The sequence below is a fragment of the Etheostoma cragini genome, chromosome 20, assembly GCF_013103735.1.
Source record: "Etheostoma cragini isolate CJK2018 chromosome 20, CSU_Ecrag_1.0, whole genome shotgun sequence".
NCBI lineage: Eukaryota > Metazoa > Chordata > Actinopteri > Perciformes > Percidae > Etheostoma > Etheostoma cragini.
The window spans coordinates 10,430,578-10,448,077 of record NC_048426.1 but is presented as its reverse complement, the minus strand read 5'-3'; the positions used below and the strand labels follow the sequence as shown (position 1 = coordinate 10,448,077).

At 45.2% G+C, this 17,500-nt stretch overlaps 1 protein-coding gene across 8 annotated transcripts in view; it reads left to right on the top strand.

Annotated features, from left to right (window-relative positions):
* meis2a (Meis homeobox 2a) overlaps window positions 1–17,500 on the top strand; it is a 79,533-nt gene that overhangs the window by 53,338 nt on the left and 8,695 nt on the right. For all 8 annotated transcript variants that reach the window (XM_034857914.1, XM_034857912.1, XM_034857913.1 and 5 more), the window contains exon 9: window positions 1,091–1,167. In XM_034857914.1, coding sequence (XP_034713805.1) covers window positions 1,091–1,167 — 77 coding nt within the window. The remainder of the gene's footprint in view (window positions 1–1,090; window positions 1,168–17,500) is intronic.

Genomic DNA, 17,500 nt, shown 5'->3' with positions numbered 1-17,500 from the left:
GTGTTAATGGAGCTTGAAACCAACCGAAAACAGAGGAGGATTTAAGTGTCAGTTTTAAAAAGGAATTTGTGTGTGTTGTGATTTGCAGGTGTCATGTCTATGAATATTTTTTTGTGTGCATTTCTGTTTGCACAAGTGCGTGTGAATGTGCAACTCTGTGTGCATGCATGCTCTCAGTCTGCAGTAGCTGAATGCAGCACAAAGTCTAGTTTGTTTCGTTTGCGTGCGCCCCAACTCCTAATCTGGCCCTTAAAGACATCTGTCACCAGCGATCACTGTTGTTTTGTCATGCTTCATAGCAAGCCCAGGGGGAGCAAGGCAGCCCAAGGTCTGCCATTTATATCAGCCCATGTTCTTGAGATTGGACCTGACACAAATAGTATCATTGCAGCCGTGGTCGCCAAATTACATTTTCAGGTAGAAGTCTTGGCGAGGCTGCAGAGGAGATTTCACAGCTTTCTGTTCTTTTAGCATTAGTCTGAATTCAGCTGCTCTCCATGAAAGAGCAACCACCGGGATACATGTCAGACATTCAAGGAAAGATAAATGTATTCACTGCAAATCTGCACCCACTCATTCTGTTGCTTGGTATTATAAAAGGATTCTCAGACACCAAAGTACAGTATCCTCCATTCGGCTTGCTTTAAAGTCTTGTTTGTCTGCGTGTTTTTCTACTAGTGAATGTGTTGTCTACGGCGTGCGGTACATATGTTCGGTGTGTGTGCACACTATATGTTTGCGTGTGAGCTAGGTGGTGATAGGGAAGGGGGTTGGCACAGTGGACAGTTTTGTCAAACTTGTTCGGCCAGCTCTGACAGGTTTAACACTGAATTGTGTAAGTGTGTGCTTTGACGATGTGTGGGTGGACCTGTGAATGTCTATACAGTGCAAAGGAGGGGCAGGGTTAGTTGGAGGTCACAAGACGGTGCTGTCTTGGGTTACACAATACAACAAACACATACAGTAATAAGCAACAGCAAGATCATGTGTTCCTATTATGAGTGTTTACATACATGGATATTTATGTTAATCTGTATGTTGAAGAGACTCATTTATGTGTGTTTCTCTCTCTCTCTTTTGCTCCTTACAGCACCCATACCCTTCTGAAGAGCAGAAGAAGCAGCTAGCCCAAGACACAGGCCTCACCATCTTACAAGTAAACAACTGGTGAGTCAAGATTTCCGCTCTCCCTATCTCCACCCCCTGCATCGCTCTGCCTTTCATTTTCAAAAGCCTTCGCCTCCCTCTCCCAGCCAAGTGTGAAAACCGTTTATGTACAGCTCTCTCTGTTGCATGTAGACACACACGGAGGTGCACACGTCGATAAACACACAGACAACCTTTGTAACATTATTACATGTAAGCTACCAGGATGTTACGGTTTTATCGGCGAAGTGTTCTGCGGCTAAGTCAGTGGTCTTTGTGGTTTGATGCACACATGTATTCAGTGGGATATTTAAGGGAGAAAGGCAGAGATCATAAGCTACCCCGACAGCCCCCGCACCTACCCCACCCCTTCATCCAAAAACCATACCTAGCACTGCCACTGGTGCCCCCACAAAAGGCATAACTGCCTTCCACCCCCTCCCCATTTTACACAAGCTATATGGTGGATTAAGGTTTTGGTGGCCTGGCCAGCAGGGCCTTTGTAGATGGCTTAGCACATAACTGGGGGTGGTGGATTAAATAAAATGATCACAGAAGCAAAGAAATGATACAGGAATTACTTATCAAAATACTAGCCCAGGTTTTATCTGCAGCTTAATTTTGTTCAGTACATTCTCAGGGTGATGTTCAGATTAATTGAACTGACAGCTTCTTTTCAAATTTCCGGGAAGGTATTTGCACGGATTTCAGGTCTTACACAAACTTAATTATATGGAACCCCATTTTATCATTCTAATTCCATGTAGCGGGGGTTCTATTTACAAATGACAAGTCTGTGCCTTTTATTCACAGCTTTCCTTAATATATTTATCAAAGCGGGTTCATTTACAAAGTGCTCTATCTGTTGGGTACAGGCAGGCCGACATTAACGAAGCTTTTAGGTTTATCAGACTCGCAGCCTGACAAGCCACCCGAGGGTCAATTGATTTTTTGGTTCTGTGATACATTTTCTCATTTTTCCTGGATCACAATGAGAAACATGCCTAGAGAATTAGCCTGGTTTGGGTTTGTCGGCCTTATCTATCAGCCCCCTCCCTTGTCCTCCCCCCTCCATCCTGACATTCTCTCTCTCTCTCTCTCCGTCTCTCTCGCGCACTCTCTCTCTTACTCACCCTTTTATTTATTCCCTTCTAGCCAAGGAAAGTCAAGCTACTTAAATTGGCCACAGGAACCGCTGTTATCAGACTTTAATGCACCCTACAGTGTGGATAGCATTTCAATTACACCAGTAACCAAAGATTAGCCCCCGCTTGCATGTTTCATGCCTCGTGCCACCGTTTCAGGACGCCACGCACCTTACCTACAGGAGCAGAAAATTCAGTTGCCTTGCCTGTGTCATGGTGATTAATGCAGAAATAGTCTGCAAAACTGCGAGGAGAGAGAGAGAGAGAGGGAGAGAAAATAGACAGAGACATAGACAGAGATAGATATAGGAAGAGTCCCTGGCTTCTCACAGCCTTCTCGTGAAATCCAAGCCTGGCACTAAAATGCCTCCGATCCATTTATAAAGAGGTCTGAAAGAATCTTGTGCAGGCTAAAGTCCCCATGAACCCTGTTTCTACATGCACACACACATACAGTACGTGGTCATGGAGCAGTGTATTAATGTTACACAAGCCATGTTAACAAAAACACACCAGGAATCAATTTTCACAAATACAGTCATTAGAGAGGCTTAGACTCTGCTGGTCTATCTCTGGTACATTCTGGGTGTTGTCATCTCGCCTGACAGATGATGCCACGTTATTGGCTATTTTATAGTGAGGGAAAGATGAGAGAGGGGCATAAGAGAGGAGATTCTGACGTTTTCCCCCCTTGAAGTGCTTAACCAGCCAGGACAGTGAATTAGTTACAGTTGAATATTGCTTTGTTTGGTTTGGTCTTTGGTTTCTGGTGGCTGCTGAGATGGTCCACTCTAGATATGACAGAACTCTGCCATATGAAATTCCTGTTTAAAAAGAAGAAAAAACAGCTCTTCAAATTCCTGTCTGGCCTCTTGCATTGTTCTGTAGCTCCCTTTGATGCTTGGCCGCAGCCACGTTACTGACTGGAGAGAGAGGGAGATAGAGAAAGAGGGAGGGATAGGCAGAAGCAGAGGATGAGTGGGGGAAAAGGGAGGGGATGGTCGCCGTCTTTGGTTTCCAGAGCTCTCCCTCGGGGAAAGGATGTGCTGAATCAGGGCTTTGTCCGCCGGCACAATCGCAGCCCAGCGAGGGCACAAGGGTGCTCTGTGTGATGGTCAATAGACAGTGCATCTTGCTCTCACCGCACTTGCCCCATCAAACCCTCCCAAATCATACTCTCCAATTGACACCTCCCTATACGTTTACCTGAAGCTCACCTGTACACAAAAAAACAAAACTCATTGTAGACCACTTCTAGCTGGTTCGAAATATTTTGTCTCGGTAGCACAGAAGACACAGCACCTGCTTCTGTATCCATTCTACAGCATATCATTAGCCTGGAAGCTCACCTGTTTGTAGCCCACACCCCATTAGCTGTCTGATGTTAATAAGGAATAAAGGAAAAGGTTAAAGTCCACTATCTCACTGCACTGGTGTTGAGAAGATGAGGAGGCGGACTTGATTATCCAGTTAATAGTATGGTCGGTGTGTAAATGTGTGAATGTGCACCTTTACACATTATTACCAATGGGACAATGCTCTCTCAGTAGGTTTGGAGATGTTATGTGTGTCCAGTGTGTCAGGACACCATTAGTTATTAGAATATTAGGTTGTGTTTGCTCTGGCCACATTTGAGACATCTGGCGTCATGCTAACAGAATCGGGGAGTGGAAAGTCTGACATGTAATTGCATTTGTTTAAGATTGCGGGAAAAGGTGAGGGCCGTGTCACAGCATTCTGGGATAGCGAAGTAGGTGAAATGGCAGACTTAGGTGTCTATACGCTGGAGAAGCGTTCACAGTTTACAATATCTTGTGGTATATTTGCCTGCCTCAGCAGCTCCTGGTGTCCTGCTATCAGTCTGGGCTAAATGGGGCCTGACCGAATGCTTTCATGTCTCAGCGTCAGACCCAGCACGATGCGCCCTCATTCACTGCCATAAACACACACACACACACACACACCAACTACCCTGCCGTTATTTACCACTGCAGCAATGCACACACACACACACACATACACACACACACATGCACGCAGGGTTATTACATGGGCCTGAGAGATGACGCCAATGACAGATGACTGAGAGAAACTGCATCTAAAAAAAGGAAGGAAATCGTCCCCTCATTATTCCCTCATCTCACAGGCATTGGTCATTTCCACGGCAGAGAGAGAGAGAGGGAGAGAGAGAGAGAGAGAGAGAGAGAAGCAAAGCGAGTCAGAGAGTGAATATGTCATTTCTTGGCATCTATGATGACTGACTGCTGTGCCACTGGAGCACTAATAACAATAAAGAGGGCACTAAGCCACACTCTATTTTTACTTCTCTGCCTCCTCTCTACAGCCCAGGGGGGAATACATGGATAGACACACACACACACAGACACACACACACACACACACACACACACACACACACACACAGGGGAGAGGCTCTAATTAGCGGCAGAAAGGAATACAATGAGTGAGTTATTAAGACACAGGGGCGGATCGCAGCCAACCTTTGCCCCTTGTCGGAGCACAGGTCACATGATAAGGGAAGGATATCCGCCAGACAACGGCGCCAAGCTGCCTGTGCCCACTGAGGAGATGAAATAGGCTCAATCTCACCCGGCCATAAAGGGCAGGGCATAATGCACTGATTATTTTTTTTTTGTTTATTTTTCCTCAAAAATCTGTCTTTACCAGGAGGACAATCTCCACATTCAGCAATATTCATCATATAACTCGAAGTACATTTACTGTACGTTTACATTGATACTATATATAAATATATATACTATACTATACATAATATATATATATATATATATATATATATATAGAATAAGCTCATAAGACCAGACTAAAACTGCAGTACATAGATGTCTGAGTCCAGTAAATGGTCGTTAAAGACAGGTGTGCAGGTGAAATATAAAATGAGATTTGAAAAAGAAAGGGCGAAAGGATACTATAACTAAAAAAGACACTTTTCAAAAGACATTACACTCATAGTCTTTACAGGCCTCATCTACGTAGAATCCAGATACTCCTCCCAGATGGCATCCTGCTGTAGTACAGCATGCAGAAAAACTGAGTTTAGCTAACTCTAAACTGACTGCTCTCTCCACAGCATAATCCCTATTCAGATCCTCAGTTTTCTCCCCTCTCTGCCTTTCATGGAACCTTCCAGACTTCTCAAAGTTCAAATCACCCAACAGAGGTACATAGAAGCTGTACTGCAGGTTCACATGCAAAGTGTTACTAACAAGCAAAATTTGTTTGTGGTATCTGAGAGCAAGAGAGTGAAATGCCAAAGCCAAATTTGTTCCTCCACTTAGCCAAGCATTTCTAACCCCCATTCCTTCGTCCAATGAGAAACCTAGAAACACTGGCTTTTATGATTCTTTATGATTTTTTTATGATCCTCTGGTTTGGCGGGCATGGCCATTATGAAATGCAAAATAATAACTAATATTTTCCAAATGTAACATAAAGCTGTGAATCTGGCCCAACTGGCTCTTTTTTCCACGTTCTTTTATGTATTTAAGTCTTATGAATCTCACAGAAAGGCTTTTGAGGTGCATTTTCCCTCTCCTCACTCCTCCCTACATCACTGCCTATTTCTTACTTTCGGTCCCTTCGTTTCTGCTCCATTGGTGGGCTAGTTGACTGAAGTTGCTGGTTATCGGTCTAACTTTGACCCAGATGGAAATGTCAGGCCTTTTTTTGGCTGCAACCAGGGACTCCCGGCAGTGGCCATCATATGCCCCTGGCTTTCTAAATATACAGTTGGAGTGTGGAGAGGTTACGGATGTGTGTGCTTGTGTGTCTATCTTTTTGGTGTGTCAGTGTGCGAGAATGAGTGTATTTGTGAGTCTGACTGAGAAAGAGACTATAAGGGCACTGCCAACACAGGCATCATGATCCCTCTCATTTAGGGACCACTAATTGGCAGTTAATTAGCAGAATTGACTCTGTTGTCAGATCCCAAGTGCCAGCTCCCCTACATACACCCCCTAACCGCTAAGTTCATTTGATCTGGCTGCTTTCTTGATGCTGTAATAATAATCCCTTTTTATCTGTTTTGGAAAGAGAAACACATTTGGAAAATCATATTTTCATTATTGGCAGAGTAAAATAGAACAGACTCCCAGTTGGAGGAGGTTTCATTTTTTTTAAATTTCATTTTGTTCCGCAGTTGTTACAGATCCAAATATCTGTTTGGGTGAAATCTAGACACATGCCATACTTACAGGATGAGCCATAGTAGTCTTGAACAGCTGATGCTAATGTGCGCCACTGTGTTAATGTGTGCACTCACAGTGTATGTGCTGTGTGTGAGTACATGAGTCTATTCCACTGTTGAAACGCTCAACAAGGCCCACTTGCACTTCATCAGGCACTGGGGGCATGGCAGCATGGCATGGACACCGACCGTGGCCCTTGAGCAACCCATTGCCCACCTCTGTGTAAGTCTAGAGTTATGAAAAACAGAAGGTGCTATAACAAAAAAATTGGCACTGATGAAAATGGAATGCTTTTTTACTTGTTTTCCCATTACAAGCTCAAGACTCTCCAAGGCTGTGGAATTCTCCCAAACGGCAAAGACGGCATGCAAGGAGAACGAAGCCAGACGAGGCGAGATAGAGAGGCAAAGAGCTGAAAGAGGCATTACAGAGAAAGCTTGAGAGAGAGAGAGAGAGAGAGAGAGAAAGAGAGAGAGATGGAGAGAGGTCTTTGTACTTCACTGCTCCTTTTGGCTCTTTTATTCCTCAACGGCTTGGTTTTATTGGTGGGTCGTTTAATAACAAGGGCTCTGCGTTTGAAATGAAGTCGAGCTGCGTTTGCGTGGGCGAGCCTCCTTTTTTTATTTTAAAATGGTAATTTCTGTACTAGGGGTGAGAACTGGAGAGAGATGGGGAGAGAGAGAGAATACACTAGAGAGAGAGAGGGAGAGACTTAGAGGGAGAACAAGAGGGTGAGAATGTGGGAGAGGGATAATTCAAGGAGGAAAGTAGGTTAATTTATTTCATTTGCAGGAAGAGAAGGAACTTTAAAAAATAAATAAAAAAAGGTTGGTGATAGTGAGAAAGAAAGTGTAGGATGCTGTTTTCATGAACAAGCAGCTTAATGCACACGGGCAGCCACAGTAAGCCTGCCAGAATCTCCCTGTGCCTGAGGCCATCTGTGAGCAGAATAGCAATTTTATTACTTTGTCATTAAACCAATTTCACAGCAGCATTGTTTGTTAATGAGCAGCCGCAAACGAGCGAAGATGTCACATACTGGAATAGCAGCAAGATTTGTGACCCCAGTATTCCTCTGTCTTCGTTCTGCCAACCTGTACCTCATTCTTATTCCTCAGTTCTTTGTGCCATCGTATTCTTTCTTAACATCCTTACTGTCGTCCTTACTATCTCCCTGCCATCCTCCAATCTTGCTCATCCCTCCCTTTCTTCCCCCCCCCCCCCCCTTGTTATAGAGGTCCCTGGCCCATAAAAGGGGAAACTGCTGCAAGATAAAATACAAAGTCTATACAGTCAAATCTCTGTTTATGAGCTTCCATTTGCCTTTAGAGCTCATTGGGACGAATGGTTTCTCCATGGGCTTTCAGGGCGTGCAGCTGGAAAGCCTGGGCTATTGGCCTGTTATTGAGCTCTAAAGCCTGCCATGGGTTCCAACAACAAGTACCAACAGAGGGACTAGGCGTCTGAATAGGTACATAAGTCCGTAGGATTGTAGGGTAGATGATGTCATGCATTTTTGGGTGATTTTCCAAAGGTGTTTAGAGTACCAGGTTTGATCACTTACTTAAAAAAATGTATATTTGATTAGAGTGGTGCATTTAGAAAAAAACTAAGTCAGTCTGGTAGTTGGGTTGAAATGATCTGTTTTCTCAAAGAAAGCCATGCGCCTCAGCTGCTATGATGCTATATGTGTCTTTATGGCTACTTACTCTGTTTTTGTTTTTACTCCGGAGGTCAGTTGGCACAGATTCTTGGTCTTTTTGTGGCAAGAGAGAAACAGGGAGAGAGGGAGAGAGGGAGAGAGAAAGAGATTTAAACCGAGGCCCCAAAGGATTAGACAACCTGACAGAGTAGATTTGGAATAATTAGTTTTATCTGCTAAAGGAGATAGCCAGAGGAGCTGGGTGTTAGCCACAGGGTGCTGCTATGTGAATCTAATGTAGTGATATGTTTTGGGTTGCTGAACGTTTGTGTGTGTGTGTGTGTTTGTGTTTGTGTGTGTGTTTGTGTGTGTGTGTGTGTGTGTGTGTGTGCGCGCGTGTGTGTGTTTGGAGGGAGGGGTGAGGTTGGGGAGGACTAAAAAGGATAAAGGTGACCAGGTGTAACAAAATGGCCTTGAGGGGGTGGGGGTGTGTGTGTGTGTGTGTGTGTGTGTGTGCGTGTGTGTGTGTGTGTGTGTGTGTGTGTGTGTGTGTGTGTGTGTGTGTGTGTGTGTGTGTGTGTGTGTGTGTGTGTGTGTGTGTGTGTGTGTGTGTTGGAGTCAGAGAGGACAGGAGCTCCTTCTTTGGCTGAGCTCCTTAAACTCTGTGAACCTCTACAAGGTATTTTCTCTCTGTCCAGGCATGCTCGTTTTCTCACTCTTACTCTTTCTCTCTTTACCTCCCTCTCTCACACTTTGCATTCCCTCTGTCCCTGTGTTTGGATATACAGTAACAGCATGTAAATCAGCTTCTATCTTTGCTCAGTTTTTTTGTTGTTGCGTTAAAAATAACCTGACCTTCCCTATCTTCTTAAGACACAATGAGGAGTGTTTTGGGAAATCAAGGGGGGAACTGATTGTAGTGACATCCAACAACAACAATACTCCAATGTATTATTCTTACCTGTTGTGTGTGTGTGTGTGTGTATGTCTGTGCATATTTTTTTTTGAAGCTGTGATTCATGGCCCGGTGCCCTATTTGGCTTTGAGGTGCAGGCCAATAAGCCCATCATGGAAGACCCTATAAATCAGTATAGGCCTTTGTGTAAGCCTTGCTCTACCCCAGTTCAGGCCTGTTAAGGATGAGATATCAATGGAGTCAGTGCCAAGCATAAAAAGGGGAGGGAAAGGCGAGAGGGGATGGAGTCACAGGGCCTCTCCTCAAAAACAATCCCCTCTTAATTGGAATGTGGCCCAAAATCTCAAAGATGTCAAATCCAGTAATTAGCAATTTGGGAGAGGAGAGAAATAAATGGTGCATCTTGCTGCCACATTCTCTCCTGGCACGCACAAACACACATGTGCTTTGATGAAATTATCAGTCGTAGGAATTAGCAACTATTAGCGAACACTATTACATGCATAATACGATTCAGAGATATAGAGGAAGAGCTGGATAAAGGAAAAGGGGAGAACAATGAGCGGTACATTAATCTAATCTAGGGTTTCTATCTTCCCAGCCTTATGAATATTTATTTCTCCTGTTGTCAACGATGATGTTTCAATTGAGAGACTGTGCGGCGAGGAGGGAGGTTAGGGGAAATATTTTTCCCTAGTAGGGGCGGAGGGCGTCTGCCTGTAGCCCCCTCAAGACATATCTGCTTTATCATCTTCTTGTTATACTCAAGATAAGATTTTCGGCAGCTTTCTCACAGGTACAACGTGAGAAAGCAAGTCTCTAAAAGGATTGAAATGATATACCAAATGATATCTGTCATTTGTTATAAAGTTACACTTTTTATGGAATAATAGCAGATATTAATGTGAAACTTATCCCTGGTTAGGGATATGTTAATCTTATGAGGAAGAACCGCTCATGATAGTTAACACAGGCTTACATTCAAGGACCATATTCTGCAGTGTAGGCTGAATTGAATGTCTTGAATCCACTGGCTTTTGTGAGACACCAAGATTGTTTTATTTGTTTCTGGCTGTCATATATGAAGGAGGGCAGTCAAAGCTGTACACAGTCAGAGCTGATCTAGAGGGCTTGCTTTAGGCCACCAGGCACATCAGAGTCCCTGTGGTCGGCTCCACAGTGTCAGTGCTGCTTCTGCCAGCAGTCCCCTCCACAAACAACAGCTATTTATATCACTTGCCTGCTGCTTGGTTTTTTAGCCCTAAACTCTGCTCCTGACAGTGCCTGCACATGTGTGTTGGTGTGCTTATGTGTGTCAAAGTGATTAAGTGCAATTGAAACTGAAGATGTATTAATTATTCAAAAGGGAAGTCAGAGGCAAGCTAACAACATTTGGCCGATGACTCTCGTGGTCACTAATAAGTGCAAACACACTTACTCAGACACATGATGGAAACATGCTTGGTTGAAAACAGTCACTCACATGCCACAGACACAATGAAGAGACAATGATGACATTATCACACACTGAATCCTGTACTCCATTGGTAGTCTGGCTCTTAAGGAAGAATCTCAATAGTCTATCCACAAGGTTTATGTGTCACTTTTTAAGTGGTCAAACTGCTGTGCCCTATATTCGTGGTTAATAGCACAGCAGTGTGAGGTGAAAGAAGTGCTTGGCAGAAGGAGAGAGAGCATGTGCATGTGTATATATGCTTGGGGTGGTAAAATGGGGGCACCATCCCATTGGCTCTGCTTTCAGACTTCTGCTAATGGATTTGAGATTCAGGAGCGTAAGTTAATGTCTGCAAGTGTGTGTGTATACATGCATGCTCACAGTTGTACCCAAGCATGTTGCGTAAGGACATAACTGTTCAAGCCCCTCTTGGCAGGCCCCCACTTCTTCTTCTCTTTGAGCAGAACCCATTATAGTCTTATAAAGGAGGGGGAAGAAGAGACGTTTGATATGAAGCAAAGGAAATAGATTGGCCTTATTTCCTGCTTGGCTGCTGCAGCGCAGACACTTGTGTTGCCTAGACGATGCAGGCAATTGACACTCAATTTTGTTTGAAATATCACGCCTCTATCATGCCATTATCAGCTTCCCCTGGTAATCCACAAAGCCGCCCTGTTTGATATCTGACGATAAGGGGGAGTCACAGAGTCGCGGAATCTCTCTCTCGATTACCAGGCAGAGAGGGGAAAAAGGGCTGAGAATGAAAGGAAGCAGAAGACGATAGAGCAAGAGACAATGAGAGGGTGAAAGAAATAGAGATGGAAAGATAGTGCATGAGGGAAGCAGAAAGGCTAAAAAAAAGTCACACATTTGTATGATAGCAGCGAGAAGTGGATGGAAACAGGGATTATACCTGCCCGCCCCACAGAGACGTGCAAAGAAGCTCAGCAGGCCTGGCATTGTGGGAAAAAGAAAAATCTGTGCAATAGGGGTGGCACTCTTCATAACTGAGAAAATGGGGCGATCTTGTAAGCACACCCACTCATCTCAGGAGGCTGGGGCAATGATGCTGGATTCTTTCTATTTCCCCCCCTCTTCTTTGTGTGTGTGTGTGTGTGTCTGTGTGTGTGTGCGCGCGCACGCTAGCCTGCCAGCATTCTGTTTCTTGCTGGCCCTGCATGAAAGCAGGAAGCCCTCACCCACCCAAAAAGTGAGAAGCTGACTTATGAGGAATGAGCGCTACCTTCCAGCGCTGAGGACCCCTGTCATGCGCTATGTGCTAGAACCTTTGACGGGGGGGGGCTATTATTGACATATGTTGAATGTTTTCAGATGCTCTTCAAACAATGCAAAACACAGCTGTTGGTCCCTCGGCTCCTGGACAGGCAGAGAATACCTGTTGTGCACCTATGCACGTTAATAAGGTGTTGTCTTAAGGGACGGAGCCCACGAGTAAGAAAAGAGGGGCCACGCTGACAAGGGAGAGTGTATCAACTGTTTTCTTAATCCCACCTGGCTGATGGTGATATTCAAAAAATAACAGTGTTAATAAAAACATTCCAGGGCATAGATGCCAGCCTCTATGGAAAGGGAGGTTAATGACGGGAAATATTAGGGGACTGTCTGGGAGAGAGAGAGAAAGACAGAGAAAGAAGAGATGATTCCACCCTCCCTCCTGACTTCAGAAAACTGGTAGAGCTAGGGCAGGTTAGCCACGTTGGGTTGCTACAATAAGGTCTCTTTCATACAGGTGTGTTGACGCCTGGGGCGTACTTGGCCTCGGTCCATTCCATTCACCCTGGCTGATTTGAACAATAACTATCATAACTCTTAAAAGAGAAGGGAGGTTGAAGCGTCAAGAAGTAGATGCCTGAAAGCTGTGTCAGGGCCAAGAAAAACCCCCGCTGCCGTTGTCAGAGCTTGTTGATGTTGCAGGGAGGGAAAAACTGGCACTTTTTTTTTTCTCTTCCTCCATAACCCCCACATTTTTTCCTCTTCTCCTTTCTCTCCCTCTACTTTAGCACTGGATATTCAGTGTTTTTGTGCCGTAGGACAGAGTGTGGTGAGGAGTCAGAGGAACAAAGTGCTGCTGTGTGGAGCAGCAGCTGCTGCTTGCCGGATCAAAGGGGCAACAAGCGTGGTCTTCCTGGCCCAACGCTGCTCTGGAGGTGTTTGACGGACAGTCAGCAGCTGGGGCCGCACAGCCCGCCACGTAGGGGTCAGGCGGCTGGACTGCTAGGCCCAGGGGTGACATGCCCTCACTGGACAGGGGGAAGAGGGGAGAAGGTGTTAGATGGGAGGGTAAATAGAGGGATAGATGTCTATGTTTGTATCCTTTGTTGTTTGTCTTGCTGTTTTAGTTTCGGGAGTCACTTCTGGGATTATTACTGGATATTTCTAGCATTTAAATTGCATATAGATAATTACTTTTCCGTGATGAGCCAGGGAGTTGTCTCTCATTCATCATAATGCTTGAGTGTTAGTTGAAGCCTGATTTTAAGGGTAAAACCATCACTAGGACAGCATTGTACTCCACACTGCAGTATTCCACCTCTTTGGTGCTGACAGAAAATCCTAGCGAGAAAAGAGAGACAGACAGGGAGCGAGCATGCCGCAGTGCTATTGATTTATTTTAATTAGCTGCTCGTTAAATCGTGTCAGTTTGCAACACAAATATATAATTCTTTGTCTGATTTTCCACTTGAGTCTTAATGACTCGTACTCCCCGGGTTTCAGAGAGGAATGACTTCTGCAGCTAGACTGACAGAGCAATGCAAATGTTACTCATATTGGACTGAGACGGGGGTGGGGGGATGCCACAAAAGGGCAATGAGTGGAGTAATAAAAAGGGAAAGAAAAACAGGTCAGTGAAAGTCCATGGAGGAGAGGTGAAACAGTCCCCTTTTGAGAGGTAGACAAAAGAGTGTAGAGGGGGGTATGGAGGCACAGTGGAGGAGAGAGAGAGAGAGAGAGAGGGAGAGAGAGACAGAGGTAAAACTATGTAAACACAGTGGCTGCCCTAAACGTGGGCCCTCTCTGACGTTCCTAAAAAATGATCCTGCCTCGCTTCGCTTCACATCTGTACTAAATCAAACACGGGGGTGAGGTAATGTTCGCCCAGCTTATGTCTCTTGACTCCTGTTTTAACTTAAAGAAGGGAAGGAGGGATACAAAAGGGAAAATGTCTCTGATAGGTTGAGTTTGAGGATGCTTCCCTGTTCCTGCCCTATCTCTTTGTCCTTTATTACCATCCTGGTGGAGGGGAGCCCTTGAAAAGCTCCTTTGTAATAGTTTATGATAAATTCATAGATACTGTAGGTCTAGTCTGGTGGCAAGCTATGTGTAAATTCTTACAGGGGGCCTGTTAGGAGCATGTGAGCTGATTCAATCAGTGTTGTTGACACTACAGTAGATCAGTGTTGGAGGTTCAGTAGTCCCAGACTGCCCCACTGTCTGACTTGACCATAATTAGTGTTTGCTTATACTAAACACACCCTCCTTATGGGGTTAATTTGCATGCACTTCCTGGTCAAAGGACACTGAGCGTTTCACTCCTTGCTGTCCGTCTTTCTTTTTTTCTTGGAGTGGGGGGGGTTGGGGGCGGGGGGGATCAAACTAAAGCCTTCCTCCTTTGATTCCAGTGAGTTGTGACTCAATCGCTGGGGGTTCGGAATCTTTATTTCTGTCTGAAGCAGAAGTATGGAAGCAATGAGCTCTAATAGGAACCAGAGGACAGTCATGTTTGCAGTGATCAGGGATTTAGTTCAGCACGTTCTTGTTCAGATTGTGTTGATCTAGTCCTGCTGCAAAGACAGACAGGGGCCCAGGAATTTGACTGACAAACGGAAACTTTCCTCCATGTCCCTGGCCTATGAGCTTTCAAAATGGGCAGGAGTAGGTCAGTCGTGATGGCAATAACGTGTCATTGATTTCTGTGTCACAATTCAAAAGCTGCCTTCTCTCTTCGCACACTCGACAAGGCTACATTTGGAGCAGTCCGAGGCTATTCTCTTTTCCTCTCTCCTATCTGGCTCTGGCTCGGTTTCTTTCTTTCATCACAAACTCGTCAAACGGGTGACCCTACTCCTGATTGGCCAGGTTCCTTTCCGATCTCCACAGCAATTGGCCAGCCAAGCAGAAATGCTCCCCCCCCCCCCCCCCCCCCCCCCCCCCCCCCCCCCGCTCTCTCTCTTGGCTGTGCTCCAGGCTAGGGTGGTTTGGCATGACGATTTCTCAGGGAAGGAATGCTGACAACAGGAGCCAGTTACCAGGTGTGGCTGCAAGTCAGTTAACCAGAAACAAGGTCTTTCTGACAGATTGAGATGGGGACGCAAGACCAAAAAAAAGAAAAACAAGCCCTGAGACAGACAGACAGACTGGTTTGCTGTGATTTGATCTTCAAATTCCCAGTAACTTTCCACAATTTTGTTCAACTTTCTTGAATGGTGATGATGCAGTTGGTTTGTTGTATTAAAAGGCCATGAAGTTGACAGCCTTTACTTCATATAATAGAGGAAGATGGTATGTTTAGAGATTATTTGAGTTCCATATTGAGTCTTTTTCTCTGTCTTTGACAACTCCTACCCTCAACCCTTTGCACTCATACACACAGGGTATAGCATAACATTGCATGGTAGCCAGGGTTTTAACACCTAAGCAGACACTCTCTAAAGCTCCCACCCCCCCATGTGTGTGAGCAGATATTGCTAACCAAGGATGCCGTGTTGATCCAGCCAAGCGGAGCCGGCGTGTCCAGGGGACTCCCGCTGCCCTTGCTCCATCATTCATATCTGCCACAATACTCAGAGCGCTAGTAAACTTAGCACTCTATATTGTCACGGAGCGGAGTTCTCTGTCTTCTAGCGGACATATTTGTATCAGCCATACGCACGTGTTCATAAACATATGTCGCTAACGCCAGCGGGCAGTGCTGCTGTAGGCCAATTGGCTGTAGCGTGTGAAGAATGCGCCGACGTGCACATATATACATGTTGACTGACGCGTGCATACATATTCACATGCATGCTCCAGCGTATTATTAGCACTGCAAGAGCAGTTTTTGATATGTACTTGAAAATGTGTTTAAGGTTTATTGGCTTGAAGAGAGCAGTTGCCCACATTAAACAGCAGTGGACCGTCGCCCCCAGCAGCCCTCTTTCTCCTGGGGTAATGTACACATTCTGGGCTGTATCCCAAGGAATGACCTGCACACGACCCCCTAACCTTGCCTTTAATTATTTGTTTGAAGACAGCATGGAGTTCCCATGCTGAGAGGTACTCTGTGTACTGTGTGTGTGTGTGTGTGCTCTAACATTGAGCAGAGGCAGGCCATAATAAGCTAGACCACCAGATGTAGATAATAAAACATGGGCTTTGGGATGGAGGTTTTTAGCTAGTGTCCCCTGTGAGCCTCCTGTGTTCTGGTTGGCCTACAGACACACTGGCGGTGGTTGTGGTCATGTCCACGGTGTCGATGTGTAGATTTACAGCGTGCATGTATGTTTTAGTGAGTGGTTGGGAATTTGGCGTCCCTGTGGTCAACCTCTGTGTCTCTCTCAGGGCCTTGGGTCCATCTATCTATCCGTTCATCCCAGTTTGACTGGCCTTCATCTCTGGAGGATTCCTGGTTGTGTTGTTCTAAGCACACCCCATTAGCAGCTCACGGGTCGAAGGAAAACAGTGTTATCAGGCCCGGCTCTGATAATCTCAATTGGCTTTACTCAGACTGATAAAAGGTGCTCTAAGGCCACGAGAGGGGCCCTCGATCACCCCCCACTCCCTCCAGTGCACCACATCGCCTCCTTGTTACTGTGGCAACTTGTTTGGCGTACAAAAACAGACCCTTTGTGCAAGGGGGAGTGTGTGATATGGTGGTGATGGGCCAATAGGGAATGTTGACAAAAAACAGGTCCATCTCAGAAGCAGCTTGGAGGGAAAGTATTTGAATATCTATGTTTGTGAACATGGCAATGAGCTGTTTTCAGACTCAAACGTTACAATTTTAATGATAGCAAATACTCTAATAGCTAAACATTTACCTGTATACTGTATGTCATACATATCTGGTAAGAAGTAAGTAAAACACAAGAGAAACATCTACAATAAAAATAATGAAAGACTTCTGAAAACGGCACTTTGATCTTTTAGCATACTCTCCACTACATAACATATTTCCTGGAAGCCAAATTTAGCACCTGGGAAGAACGTTCCTAATATTATGTGTTTATGGTTATGTCCCAGAATAGGTAAGTTTGCACATGGTTGTGATTTTGAGCCCCTTGGTGCATTTAGGAAGGGAGAAAGCAGGACATATATTTTGGCAGGCCTTAAACTCTACGCTTAAAGAAGGGAGTGTGATACCAGGAATTTCTTACTGTTTACTTGCTCAGCTGGTTTTGATGCTGGAAGCGTCTTTCTGTCTTAAGCACTGCAGGCATTTCTGACTGCATAGTATTTTAAGAATGCTTTGTCCCCGTTCTTCTATTGAAAAACTACTTCCACAGTTAATAAACCTTAACCCTCATTCCTCCCTTAAATCACAAATCATGCATTACAATCATGTAATTTCCAATCCGACTCTCATTGGCGTTCCCCACCTCCTCCTTCTTCGTTCTTCTTCATTCTCATATGGATGCGTTTCATCTTTTTCTCTCAGGGGCCCGGGGCACCCCTGCGTACCTGCACTCTGGATGCCCCCTGGCAAATGAGCACCGCGTCTCTCTTTTCCCAACCGTGCATTTTGTACGTTTAACCATGTCACTTTGAGCCGGGCAGATTACAGGCGTTTAAGTTCATTGGAGAAGGTAAGGGCAGGTATCAGGGCTTCATGGGGGATTAGGAGCCCAAATTGGTTCCAGCTCTCCCTTCCTTCTAATGACCAGTTCTTTACCGTATTGATGGTGGCGTGGCCCGAACGTTAGAAGAGGGCGGTGGGGCCTTTTTTCTCTCTCTCTCTCTCTCTCTCTC